General features: G+C 43.3%; 2 protein-coding genes and 1 long non-coding RNA gene across 3 annotated transcripts in view; 1 reads left to right on the forward strand and 2 right to left on the reverse strand.

Annotated features, from left to right (window-relative positions):
• Nucleotides 1–513: 513 nt before the first annotated feature.
• LOC115457990 (olfactory receptor 5B12-like) lies at nucleotides 514–1446 on the forward strand. The gene has a single exon (XM_030187732.1). It carries the CDS (start codon nucleotides 514–516, stop codon nucleotides 1444–1446), a length of 933 nt encoding a protein of 310 aa, XP_030043592.1.
• A 3606-nt stretch (nucleotides 1447–5052) lies between these two features.
• On the reverse strand, nucleotides 5053–8808 carry LOC115458443. Its single transcript, XR_003940059.1, has 3 exons — nucleotides 8722–8808; nucleotides 7263–7340; nucleotides 5053–5121 (listed from the first exon to the last, which is right to left on the reverse strand). It is a non-coding gene; the product is annotated as an uncharacterized LOC115458443 (long non-coding RNA).
• A 1013-nt stretch (nucleotides 8809–9821) lies between these two features.
• The window catches only part of LOC115457352 (deleted in malignant brain tumors 1 protein-like), a 66930-nt gene continuing 62295 nt past the window's right edge, over nucleotides 9822–14456 (reverse strand). Inside the window, exons 22-27 of the mRNA XM_030186770.1 lie at nucleotides 14049–14391; nucleotides 12939–13247; nucleotides 12793–12852; nucleotides 11795–12109; nucleotides 10788–10823; nucleotides 9822–10060 (exon numbers count right to left, since the gene is read on the reverse strand). Of these exons, the coding sequence (XP_030042630.1) occupies nucleotides 9822–10060; nucleotides 10788–10823; nucleotides 11795–12109; nucleotides 12793–12852; nucleotides 12939–13247; nucleotides 14049–14391 (1302 nt within the window). The remainder of the gene's footprint in view (nucleotides 10061–10787; nucleotides 10824–11794; nucleotides 12110–12792; nucleotides 12853–12938; nucleotides 13248–14048; nucleotides 14392–14456) is intronic.

A 14456-nucleotide genomic window follows, 5' to 3' on the forward strand; every position in this document is an offset into this window, starting at 1 on the left:
TGACTGAATAAATCTGGTGATTTGTGATGGAGAGGATCCACGGGATGTGATGTACCCGGTGGGACGGGGAGGGAACGCATCTGAAGGGACACCAGAGGGGCAGATGTGGTGTCCCATTTCTTAAGAATCCATCTCAGTCCCTGGAAAGGAAAGAGACCCCCTCTTAGATCTCAGTTCCTGTGGATGGTGCGTTTGAACAGTTTTAGGAAGAAAACTCACTTGCTCAAGCAGGGGGGGAACTTGACTATTAAGGCTATTTCCACAGCTGTGTTTTCAGAGGGCGGCTTTCTGTCAGTGATTATGAATTTTATTAATTTTGAACTCTGTAGCTGCCATGCAGTACCCTGAGTACTCTGGGATTACAACACTAAACCAGGCTACACATTGCAATGTATGTAAAGTTCAATACATTTAGCACAGTGGATGGACCTTGAGGTTAGAAAAAAGCTAAAACAGAAGAATCTGCACCTTTACTTAGAAATTCTAATTTCTTACACTCCCAGAACAAAAGCAATGGACCCAGTGGATGTGGAGAACATGACAGAGATGACAGAATTCATCATTCTGGGACTTTCCGATAACCCCAGGCTGCAGGTCCCTCTCTTCCTGGTCTTTCTCTTCATCTACTTCATCATCCTTCTGGGGAATGTTTTGATGATCACACTGATCTGCGTTGATCCTTCCTTGCACACCCCCATGTACTTCTTTCTGGGTAACCTGTCACTCACAGACATCTGCTGTAGCTCCACCATCATCCCAAAACTCTTAGCCATCTTCCTGTCAGGGGAGAAGACCATTTCCTTTGCTGAGTGCATTGTGCAGCTCTATTTCTTCATTGGCTCCACTTGCGTGGAGATCTTTCTCCTCACCGCTATGGCTTATGACCGCTATGCCGCAGTCTGCCACCCCTTGCACTATTCACTGATCATGAGACACAGAGTCTGTGGCCTGCTGGCAGCTGCTTCCTGGACCATTGGCTTTGTGCCTTCTGGAACAATCACGGCATCTGTCACCCATCTTTCATTTTGTGCCTCTAAAGTAATTGATCATTTCTTCTGTGAACTCATGCCGCTGTTAAAGATTTCCTGCACTGATACATCTGGCCCTGAAATCACATTATTTTTTGAAGCTGCTTTGATATCATTGTCAGCCTTCCTAGTCACTCTTATATCTTACATCTTCATCATCTCAGCCATCCTGAGGATCCGCTCTGCAAAGGGAAAGCTTAAAGCCTTCTCTACCTGCTCCTCCCACCTCACTGTGGTCTCTGTGTATTATTTATCGCTCTTCTCCATGTACCTAAGACCCACCTCAACGTTGTCCTTGGGTCAAGGTAAAATCCTGTCTGTGCTCTACACGACTGTCACCCCCATGCTGAACCCCCTTATTTACAGCCTGAGGAACAAGGAGGTGAAAAACGCATTGAGGAAAGTCCTTGGGAGGTAACTTCAATGTGGAGTCTAACCCACAGCACATTATCATAGAGAGGAGATGCCCACCTTCTAGCACAGGGATGGTAAACCATGGTCCTTGAGGGCCACAACCCAGTCAAGTTTTCCACAATGAATATTCATGATATCTATTTTCATACAACGGAAGCAGTACATGCAAATCAATCTCATGCATATTCAATGTGGAAATCTTGAAAACCTGAATGGGTTGTGGCCCTTGGAGCTGTGGATGTCCATCCCTGTTCTAGCAAGTGTCCATGGAGAAAGAGCTTGATATGGTCTTCCACTGAAGGTCAGCGCCTTAACGAATGCTATTTACCACGATGGGATCTGATTACTAATAACACACATTAACACGGGAGCTCACTTTAGTGTTTGTGACGGAAGTTTGACAGTAGTTATTGGGTTCTGATGATGTAAGTGTGGCTAGTTCTGGATAGCTCTAATCAGTTGTTGTTTGTGTTTGATATTATGTGATTTGAGTTTGTCAATGTTGAATATTTTGTATTGGATGCTTCTGAGTTTTATTTCATTGTTAATTCTATTGTAAATGTAAATTGATTCTGTTTTGTTCCCTTTGATTATGACAGTTAACTTTGGAACCCATTTTGGAAAAGGTAAAATAGAAATAAACCATTAAACCGTGTAAAAAAGCAACTTCTACTCATTCAGAAAAAACTGTTAGAAAGCCGAGCTAGGACTCAGAAGAAATATACAAACTCCCAGAGATTAGCGGCTCCTGTTTTCAATGAGTTGGATCTAGCAGACTGGGGGAAATAGCCAGCAACATTTTGGGTTTCCATTCTTTAGGGTCAGGAACATCTTTCCCACCACACCCTACACTTGGCCTGGAGGAAGCCTTTCTCTCTTGGCTGATAGAAGGAAGGAGGTTTGCAGCAACATCACTGATGTGAGTCATATTTAATTTTAATTTAATTCAGGCATTTATAGTCTGATTAACTATCAAGCTCAAGGTGAAGGACAATCACACATTGTAAGCAGGTACAATCTCTGTCCCTAGAGGGCTCACAATCTTGGGTTTTGTGAGGCAACGGAGTGGGACTTGAACTCAGGATGCTGGGATTGAAGCCCGCTGTACTAACCATTAGGCTACTCCTACACTCCAGGGCAGCATCACTACTGTGGTGTTTACAGCTTTGTGACATCAATGCTAAGAATAATTTCCTGCTCAGCTGCACGAAGACAACCTTTCAGATTTTATCTACAATTCCATTATCAAAGGCTTTAACTGACAATATAGCAAGTACAGAATGAAAGGTTACAGAATATAGGGATCCCATAAAGGACTTGGACATCTGTAAATCAGCGGCTGGGCTGTTATACCACATTCAGACCCAACCTGAGTGAGAGGTTTCATCACATTTGTAAAGATTTTCTTTCCTTCCTCATCTATAAGTTGAACTTTGATATTAAAAACACATTGAAAAGCTTCCTGTGCTAACCACTATCTCAATCAAGGAACTGAGCAAGAGATGACATCTCTACACAAGATAAGAGAGACCTCACACTCTGCACTGGTAGGCTGGCTGCCTGACTGTCACTTCTGCAGTAATAGTACAGTGTAAAAATTTCTCTGAACACTTTGGATCTTATATTGATGCCCCAGTGCCCAGTTCAGCATCATCGTAATCAGAGGTCAGGGGGTTGGGCGCTGGGTCCTGATTCTCACTCACTTGGAAGCTGCTACTCAAATCTGAGAAGAGTCCTGTGAACCGAAAGAGGAAAATCAAATTCAGAGACCTCTGTAAACTCCTGAAGTGTCTCCATGGGACAACAATGCAAGAAACAGCTTTCAGACCCTAATCAGTGCCTGATCTCTCACTCACCAATCACCTTACCAATTAAAACCACATTTTAAAGTCTTAAACTGCAAAGGAAATATGGAAGTGAAAGTTCAGGATGTGCTTTGTTCTAATGCAGACATGGGGCAATTTTGACCCCCCCCCCCCCCACTACAGTGGTTTGCAAATGCATAATTGAATACAGATTAAGTAATCTTCTGAACAGTTTGGGAGAGGGAATAAAGGGATGATGCACTTTAGCTAGCTTGCATAACAAATCACTTTGGTCTCTTTGAAAGAACACAGCCTGTGCTTCTGCAGTCAATTTCACACCACAGGCAGGCAACAAGTAGAATGTTGGACTGCAGGAACCCTGATCTTCTCTTGGCTTAAACAGCTATTTATGAATGTAATTAATTATGTAAGAATATGTTTGGCGAAGACCTCCAGGAATCAGAGCATGTGACATTCTTTTATTTTAGCAGAGTTCACTCCCTCAACCACGCTCTACTCCTGCCCCAGCACATCACCCTTATTATTCACATTACTGGTTTGTGCATATAGAATGCAAATCCAGTTCCCTGTGGTGAGGTATAAAGTAGGAGCATGGTGCAAACACCACTGTCTCAGATCATTTACCATCTCATATGCCAGTTTCCATGTGTACAGGACTGGGGCAGTCTCCAGAGACAGCATCATCGTAGCCATGATCTGCGACGTCTTCTGACAGAACCAGGGGATCATCTGAAGTTATTTGTACGTTTGGGAAGCTCGCCAGGTGCCCTTGGCCTGGATTGGCCGCTGTCGTGGACAGGATGCTGGGCTCGATGGACCCTTGGTCTTTTCCCAGTATGGCATTACTTATGTACTTATGAAAGCAACAAATCAAGGAGAAACCAAGGCTGTAAAACAACTGAAACCCAGGAATTGTTCCTTAAGACAGGTTACATAAGTATATAAGTGTTGCCATACTGGGACAGATTGAAGGTCCATCAAGCCCAGTATCTTGTTTCCAACAGTGGCCAATCTAGGTCACAAGTACCTGGCTAGATCCCAAAACAGTACATTTTATGCTGCGAAATAAGCAGTGGATTTTCCCAAGTCCATTTTAATAATGGTTTATGGACTTTTCTTTAAGGAAGCTATTCAAACCTTTTAAAAACCCTGCTAAGCTAACTGCTTTTACCACATTCTCTGGCAACAAATTCCAGAGTTTAATTACACACCGAGTGAAGAAATATTTTACTACTTTGTAGCTTCATTGCCTGCCCCCTAGTCTTTTGTTTGTGTCCTTCAAGTTCTCCTTGAAGCTTGTTTCAGACACTTCATTACCTTTTGAAGCATAGGGGTCAGCAGTGGTCAAATCCTGTTTCATACACATGATACACCAGTTTCAATCCATTTTAGAAAGAAAGGATTTGGAAACATTGGCGCAATTAATAGTAACACACATGATCTATTACCACAAACAAGATCAACTCAATCAATGGTAATAAGGTCTTTCTAAAAAAAATCCAAACCAATTCTTAAATGTTTGGAACTCCTTAAGAACAAGGCTGCTAGAGTAAACTGTTCAGAATCATAGATGGAGTGGGTTATAAATCTTTTGCTGATGGTGAAAACTCTTAAGCCCCAAATTTCAAAAGAATTCACATGTCCACTGGCAGCCGGCAAAGATATAACTTCCCTATCCATGTTTAGTTATGATAGTTAATATAATCCATCTTCTGCAGAATATGATAGAATATCAAATTTAATTAAATGAGTGTGAAATGAAGCAGATACTGGACCCAACTCACCTCTGCTCAGTGCCGGGGAGTTGTTTACTTCAGGGTCCTCTGCATTGTCATACTCAGCCTGAGATGGATCTGCGGGAAAAGGTCCCAAAGAGGGAAAGAAGACATGTGGGGTTAGGAATGAATATCTAACATGATCACAAGCAGTTCTGGAGGCTCCTTCACATTTTCATACCAGGCATTAGGTATTAGTTCTTCAACAGATGAGTATCTAAGATGGCCGTATTTAGTTCTTGAGGCCCCTCCCCTTTTCACACTTGGAGGGGCATTTTCAATATGATGTCCAAGTCTGATTTGTAGATGTGTGTGTGCTCTTTGCATCTCTCATTATGGAGCATTTTGAAAAAAAATATATCCTAGAGAAAAACGCACAAGAACAAGGCATAGGGATGGCTATGGGGCAGCAGAGCAGAGGGACAGCCTAGTGGTCAGTGCAGTGGACTTCACATAAAGGGACCCAGGTACTAATCCCACCTTAGCACCCTTATTTTGTATTGCGAGCCCTCCAGGAACACCTAAGAACCTAATGTACCTAACTGGACACTGCTGGAGTAGCCCTCAAACCTGCATGTGTCTCCTATATATAAGTAGGTAGGTTTTTGGAGGTCTCACAATTTCCACCACAAGTGTAGTAGTTAGAGTGGGATATGGGTCCCTTTCTCTACAGTCCACTGCACCGACCACTAGCCCATTCCTGGGACCAGCTTGCTGCTTTAATAGGAATGGTTATAATATTTGAAGATGTCACAGAGCCTGATATGCACTGTCACATCTTAAGAGGGTGGAAGGAGTCAGTGACCACTGGGGGATTAAGGGGGATCATGCCTTAATCCCTCCAGTGTCAGCTGGTCAGTTAGGGTACCCTTTTGTGACTTAAGCATGATTGAAACAGGTCTAGATAAAATCATCCCAATTTTTACCCTAGATCTTTTTATCTTGTTCCATTATTCTGGGTCTGCCCAAGTCCCACTCAAAGTATGCCCCACGACATGCTCCCAACATGCGCTTTTGCAATTTAGATGAACTGCAGAGAAAAATATTCCAATTCTGGGTTTTAAAAATCACAACTTGGATGTTTTTGCGAGGCAAACTGTCCACATGCTGCTTTATATCAATTTTTGAGAGGCTTTTCTCTTTTGAAAATGAGCACATTGGTATCCGGTATTAGTTCTTCAAGGAAGGAACATCTAACATGGTTATATCAAGCCCTAAAAACACCGATTCCTCCTTTCCACACACAATGTTAGGAATCCCTTCTTCAAGGAGTAAAAATCTAGCATGATCACAGCCAGTGTTTTAGTCCCATCTTCCTATCTACACATGATGCATAAGACCTTTCTTCCTGAGGGAAATATTTCGCAACCTAATACAATCAATGATACTAAGCCATGCAGACTACTGCAACGTAATTTATGCGAGATGTAAAGAACAACTCACAAAGAAACTCCAGACTGCTCAAAACACTGCAGCCAGGCTGATATTTGATAAAACATGATTCGAAAGTGCCAAACCCCTCCGAGAAAAACTGCATTGGCTCCCAATCAAAGAACATATTACCTTGAAAATCTGCACCCTGGTCCACAAAAGTATCTATGGCAAAGCCCCAGGATACAAGACAGACCTTATAGATCTACCAACCAATCATCACGAACATATCTAAACCTCCACTACCCAAAATTGCAAAGGACTCAAATACAAAGCAACCTATGCATCCAGCTTCTCCTATATAAGCACACAACTATGTAACGCACTGCCAAAAGCTATGAAAACAACCCACGGCCATCTAAACTTCAGGAAATCACTAAAAACCAACCTGTTCAAAAAGGTATACCCTACCAACCCAACATAAGTGCCTACACTCTGCAAAACAGCAAAACCAAAGATCATATTGGACACCATATAACCTTTTCTCTCTCTGATCCCCATTATGCCTGAAACACATGAACCTTATTCGACTACAACATCATCTTGTATTTGTTTCTCTACCAGACTTGAGCCTGCAAAATGTAACAAAGAAATAAATAAAGTTTTAGGGAAATGTTATGTTTATATATATATATATATATATCACATTAGATTTGTAAAAAGCAAAAGCTAAATTTCATGCACATATAAATTAATATCCACCATGATCACATCCAGTGCTGGAAACACCATCCCTCCCTTTAATACTCTGTACATGTAGGTATCTTTCGGATTTTCTCTCTTATTACCAGTCTCAGGTTCAGGTTCATCAGAAGGGCTGCGTTCATAGTAGTGGACACTGTTCACCAAGTCACTGGAAAGGGAGTCTGTAAATAACAGAAGAAAATATGATTTTTCATTATTCATTAAGTGCCAGAGCTGTACATTTAGTATCAATGTACAGGATTTACAACTTGACAAATGACTAAAGCTATAGATACAGCAGGAGGAAATGATTTAAAAAAAAAAAGCATTTATGCAGTCAATGCCACCTGTTGCCCCTATAAATTCCTTTAAATAACAGCCTATGACTGATTCTTACAAATCCATCATGGTGAGAAAACCTGTAATTCAACTCTGAAATTCGTTGCCAGAGAATGTGGTAAAGGCAGTTAGCTTAGTAGAGTTTAAAAAAGGTTTGGATGGCTTCCTAAAGGAAAAGTCCATAGACCATTATTAAATTGGACTTGGGGAATATCCACTATTTCTGGGATAAGCAGCATAAAATCTTTTGTACTTTTTTGGGGATCTTGCCAGGTATTTGTGACCTGGATTGGCCACTGTGGGAAAAAGGATGCTGGGCTTGATGGACCTTTGGTCTGTCCCAGTATGGATAGAGGAGGGACTGGTGGAGATATACAGTCAGTGCGTTTGAGCTATCCGTGGTGCTGAATGTTTAATATAGCTCTTGTCATGCAGGGAAACAGTACAGCTTTATCTTAGACCCTTTCTGCCAGCCAGGGGAGCTGAGTCAGCAAGCAATGTGCACTGTTTCCTGTGCATTGAGTGCTCAATCTGACAATGAGATCCATCTGATCCCATAATCTTGAGACTGGTTCTGTATAGCAAAGAGAACAAACTCACTATTAATTGACTTTTCTCCTGCCAGGCACTGAGGTCATGCTAATAGGGAAAGTGCTAGAACAGCATCCATAGAGAAGGAATTTAAAATATCTGATCACTACCTCAGAATCTTTGTGATAATAAAGTGCCTTTCGTTCTGTAAAGCTGCTGGTAGATAGGTTGTAATGGGGAAGTGATACAAGTGCATCCAAGATGCCTAATATCCTTGCACCGACAATGAAAATAAAGAATCCCCACTTCACTCAAGGCTTCAAGTCATGAAAAATATATGAGTCAATCCTGAGTGTCCAGTCTTGCAATCAAATTATTAATGGAATTTCATAATACTTAAAATATTAATCAAGATTGGGAAAAGATCGGCTCTGGTTCATGTGGAGGAATAGCCTAATGGTTAGTGCAGTGGCCTGAGAACCAGGGGAACCACATTCAGTTCTCACTGCTGCTCCTTGTAACTCTGGGCAAGTCACTTAACCCTCCATTGCCCAGGTACAAAATAAGTACTTGTATATAATACGTAAACTGCTTTGATTATAACCACGGAATGGCAGTATATCAAGTCCCATCCACTTTCCTCATGTGTTCTGTGTGATCTGGAGTCAGATAGTTATCTTGAAGTGTACAGACCTGAGCGAGCGATGAAATTAATGTTCTCCTTTATCCATTTTTGATCAACTTCCTCATAAACTGGTTCATGAAATTCAGCTGAGAAATTTCTCCAGTTTTCTAGGAAGAGACAAAAAAATGAGAAGGGAATTTTTTGTAAAGGTGTTATTTTAGTAACAATCCTGGGCTTGGCACACATGACCTGCACTGAATATAGGTATGTTCACCTATCATCCCCCCCCCCCCCCTCAACATCTAATCCATTAAAGAAGCACAGAAACTCCCCATATCCTGCTGGTCCCTGAACACTCTCAGAGAACCCGGACCTCAGTCTTTGTACTCCTGGTCACTGAGCTCTGAACCCAGAAAATTTACTGCTGGACATTAGTACTCCCAGGAACCCTCCAACCCCTGGGAAAAAGGATGCCTAGGATCTTTCACACAGGTTTTAAAAACCATCTTTTAACTGTAGCTTTAAGAATCAGAAATGATAAATATCTGTTTATAAGTTGGCCGTTAGATAAATATTTTACTTGCAAAATTCAGGATTAAAGAAAGATTCTTCTCAGTGGCAAAACTATGAGATGCACATAGAAACCCATATTACCAGGGATTTCAGGCTGGTTTGTGGCTGCGAATGAGCTTAAGGGTGGCTGTATTTGGATATGTTCAGTATGCACAGATTTCAATACTTCCATCCGTGTATCTGCAGCATGCATCATTCTCAAGGGAGCATATCTTGAGTATGGACAATGAGTTGTCTGGACAAAAGTTACACAGTTATCTTTGGGAGGAGTCAGGCACGTTCTGAGGAACAGGTTACTTTAGTCAGAAAAATATCTGTTCTTAAGTTAACTGGATAAAGATATCTGGTTAAATTTCACCAGGTATATTCAAAGTGCTGACTTAACCAGTGAAGTCTTTGGTTATTATTAATAAGAAATCAGGCCATCGGGTGGTCAGATGCCTCGCAATATTGGCTGTAATGTCTCCAGTGTCTTCAGAAGCAGTGCATCCCATTTAGATCATTGTGACTGTCCTGAGAATTTGACCTGGCTCCAGATCCTATTTGGGAAACCCGGCTATAGAAAACTCCGATTACACCTTTAATGATGAAAGAATCACAGCTGATGTGAGAGTACGAACTGAAGCCCAGAATTCTTAGTTAAGGCACAAACCAAAGAAACCATTTGCTTTTTAACTGGCGACAGGCACTGACCTTTTCTATACAGACTCTGTTGGCGAATCTGGATGCCTGAACCTATGAGAACCAGCAGGAGAACAGACCCCAGGATCGCACAGAGAACCACAAGGATGGTCAGTGTACTGCTTCTTCCCTCTGGGGATGGACGTTGTCTGCCTGATTGGGTGGGGGAGGAGGACACAGACATGTTTACTAAAAATTCTTGTATGGGAATAAACGCCAACTTTGCTACTAGCTTTTCTAGAAATGTTTTCTGTTCATAGCTATGCCACAAAATTCCTAAGGACTCAGTAATAGTACTCTTTTTCCACTTTAAAGCTGAACACTGGATAGACTTCCTCAGGTAGTTTAACTCAAGAGCAGTCAATTTCATGTTTTTATTTTCCTCTTTTGTCTGTATCAATCTTTCAACTGTAACAGTCTTAAAGAAAGCTATGTTGTAGCAATATTGTATAAATTCACAGACACTGCTACAGCTCACAGACTGCTCTGAGAAATGATACAGTAAATCACAGACACTGTATCCTTGCTTGCAGTGTAGAGATGTAAAACACAGTCGTTAGTATGGGCTGATGTGACACAGCCATGTTTCGGCACAATGCTGCATCACATTTCCTTCAGCGTTCGGATGTATTTGTGATGCAATGCATGACTTCTGAGCACTGGGAACATTGCATATATTAGCCATTTTACGCAGATAATGACTCTTGATGCAAGCATTGTGCTGAAACACGGCCATGTTGGGTTAGCCCATTATAAAAGATTTCATACTAGCATCTGTTTGACCACTTCCGCTTTGTGTTTTGCCTTGTTTAAAGTAGAGCCATAAAACCATGGACTCTGCAGGTCGAGCTCAGTGTCAGCAGAAAATTCAGTTTTGTACCTCTAGTGGAAGGAGCAGCTGTGATATATGAAGCGTCTGCAGAGGGAGACAAGAGAAAAAGGAGAAAATAAATTCACTTTGGGCCTGATGAATATTTACAGCTGAGAGAAATATAATTATTCCATGTATGATAAAACGATCTCTAGGCTAAATCTCACCCCGTTGCTGGGAGCCTCTTCAGAGAGTTTCTATGAACTTCTCGAGTTCCAATCCTCACCTGGCCCTGATCCCCCTTCAATAAACTGTGAGCTATCATTGTCAAGCTTTTGGACCCACCTTTCCTACTCTTGAATCTCAGATGCATCTTCCCTTTTCTCATGTTTTACTTTTTAAGGGCACAAAAATTCCTCATTTAGGATTAGATTCAGGAAATGGTGCTCAAACTTCGGGCAACTGAAACCGGGTGTAAATCCTGGCACGGAAGGTAGGCGTGGATCTCTGGTATTCAGTAATACTGCGCATATCTTTAGTAAACTCCCTAGACTCATCCTTGCCTCTCCCATGGCCACGCCCCTTCTTGATTCATGAAAAAAATTGCATGTGTGCATAATTTAATAGGATAAGGAGCCAATTAGAGCCAATAACTGCTCTCTCTTCTCCTCACATCTGGCACACCCCTTTAGTGAAATTGAGCATTGTGGACATGAGGGGAAGAGAGATCAGGGCAGGCAATGCAGCGGCGGTGCCAGACACCAGCGCTAGACAAATTCTTCAGCTGCTGGGGAGTGGGGACCTCTGCCAGCCAAGATATACAGGGGCGGCAGTGGGTGGGGAACAGCAGGGAAGCGTGGCGGCAGACCAATATGTGCCTCCCCAACTTGGGCTCTGGCTTCCTCCCACCTTGAGGTCTGGCTATGCCCCTGCCAATACCGGCCAACTGTATTGAAAATGTTCTGTCTCATTTCTGTCCTCATCAGCAGAATGACTTCTGTTATAGATCTTGCCGCCTCTTTCCATGATTCCTTCTAATGTAACATGTGACACAGGGCGGATCAGGCAATGCTCACCCAAGCATATCACTCCAGCATCTTCTTTATGAAGACAGTCATTCTCTCCCCATGAATTGGTCGGACAGTCCTCCAGAGACTTCTCTCCTCCTCTGCACTGCACCTCAACCAGCCAGATTGGACCTTCTCCCTTCCCAAACTTGGCATCTCCCAGGGCAGATGCAGCAGGTCCACATCCCAGCTGTCTGCACACGACCTCTGCATCCTTCATGTCCCAGAAGTCATCACAGACAGTCCCCCAGGAGCCACCATGGCACACCTCCACTCTCCCCGAGCAGGTGCCATTTCCACCCACGAGTCGCACTCTGTTTCCTTCTAAAGGATAAGGGAGAAACGGATGGGTCATGAGGGTGAATAAGAGAGGGGGGGAGTGAGACAGAGGGACAGGGGACAGAAAGATGTGGTAAAAGTGGACCCAGCTATGGACAGAGTGTGGAGAAGGAAATATGATGAGTGGAGAAGCAGACAGAAAGGAGGTCATTTTAGAAAGTTATTCCTGCGTTGTCTGTGAAGCCACATACGTGTGTGAATGAGCTCTTATAAAAAACAAATGTATACAATGACACACTTTGGCTCAGAGGTTTGCAAGTTGGCCATGCACATGTGTTGAGTTTGGGTTGAGCCTGGGCAGTGCGTGGAAGTATATGGGTATTTTATAAATACTATAATTTACCTGTATACTAGAAAAATATAGATATGGACATCAACATCAGCTCTATGAATGTTTTAAAGGCCATTGCTTGCAATTTCCTCTCGTATTTATAAAGAATGGTAGGTGCCCAATTTTCTTCATAAAATCTTACCTAGTTTGACGCCTACCCATGGTGCCCTGTTATAAAAGAAAGGTAGAGAGAGGGAGAGAGAAAATGCAGAAAAGGAGAGCAGGAAGCGTTAAAAGAGGAGAAATGGAGATGACGGAGTGAGAGACAGAGGGAAGGAGAGGAGAAGCAGAGAACGAAAAGAGAGGGAGGAAGAAGTGATGAGACTGATTTTCTTGCCTGTAGAGTTTGGACACATTGTCAGTTCTGCTTTGGTTTGCACAGTTTTTGCTTTTTGTCCTGTTGAGATAAATCGATAGTCAGGGCTGCTGTATTTTCATGCTCAGAGTTCTGCTATTTGGTGGGTAGAAAGCTTTGTCTCTTACCTGGACAGCTAATGTGCATCTCTTCCCTCCTTTCACATGCTGCTGTATGCCAGGGCGTGGACGGGCACTGCCACAGCTCTCTGTCATGAGGTCGGCATTCAATTTGGTCCACCCAGAGGGGACCAGTCCCGGAACCATATTTATTACCAGATTCCATAACACCAGGGCCCCCACAATTCAGCTGTTTGCATATAACATCAGTAGCGGTTCTCTTATTATTACAAAGACTTCCCCAGGTGCCGTTGTAATAAACTTCCACCCGCCCAGCGCAATCGTAGTCATCACTCTGCAGTCGCAGGTCCTTGAACTCTAAGGGATATCAGAACAAGACCATGTTATATTAGTTATCAATAATGTAAACACAGTGACAGGAAACACAATGTCCACTCTGAGTTAGTTCAATATCTTATACCCAGCTCTCAGGTTTATTGAAACATCACACGCGATATGGTGGATACAGCTGTCTGTTAAATATTGACTTTATGATATCACTCAGGTGACCAGAAATCAAAATAGTGGCAATGTTCCTAATACAATCACAAACTAATATATGAATACCAAACCAGAACCCCAGAGCCTGAAAGAAAAGGATGTCATTGACTATGTAAATAAAAAGGAAATGAACGCCCACAAATGCCACCTTCAACGCACTTCAAGGCAGTAGCATAGCTACGTGGGGCCATGGGGGCCTGAGCCCCCTCAAATTTCCTGTGGCCCCTGGTTTTGCTGGTGGGGGGTCTGCAACCCCTGTCAGTTGAAGCATTGTCCAGCGCCGGTCTCTGGCGCTACTGCATTGCCTGCCCTGCTCAATTTGACTAAAAGGAGCGTGCAGGATGTGAAAGGAGGACAGAGGAGGACAGGCAATGCGGTGGCATGGGATAACGCTTCAGTTGGCTGGGGTTGCAGACCCCGCCAGCCAAGTTATTTGCTGCAGCAGTGGGTGGGAAAGGCAGGGCGGCAGGGGGGAGTGGCAAGGTGGCAGACTAAAATGTGCCCCCCTACCTCGGGCTCTGGCCCCCTCCCACGGCGAGGACTGGCTATGCCCCTACTTCCACAGACGACAGGACATATCTGATCACCTGAATATCTTATAAACTTTCCAGAGCTGACCTGAGCATAGGACACTTGCATCCTCCTTGTGTGTGCAATCATGATGATCCCATGACCTTGGAGCACAGTCCCACAAAGCAGATTCATTTCCATCACACTGCAGCTTCCCCAGCCAGATGGGTCCTTTTCCTCTCCCGTAGAAAGCAGAGTGCATCGCCATGACTGCGTGTCCACACTCCAGCTGCTTACACACCACGTGGGCATCTTCCAGGTCCCAGGAGTCATCGCAGACGGTGCCCCAGGTTCCATTGTAATAAACCTCCACTCTCCCAGCACAGCGACCTCCGCCGTCCACCAGCCTGAGCTGTGCATTTCCTGCAGAGGCAAAAAAGATCTCAGCTTCCTGATATCACAAAACCTGCTTTTGGGGTCATGACTTAGGTGAGCCCTCCATATATGCATCTTTAT

The sequence above is a fragment of the Microcaecilia unicolor genome, chromosome 14 (genome assembly GCF_901765095.1).
Source record: "Microcaecilia unicolor chromosome 14, aMicUni1.1, whole genome shotgun sequence".
NCBI lineage: Eukaryota > Metazoa > Chordata > Amphibia > Gymnophiona > Siphonopidae > Microcaecilia > Microcaecilia unicolor.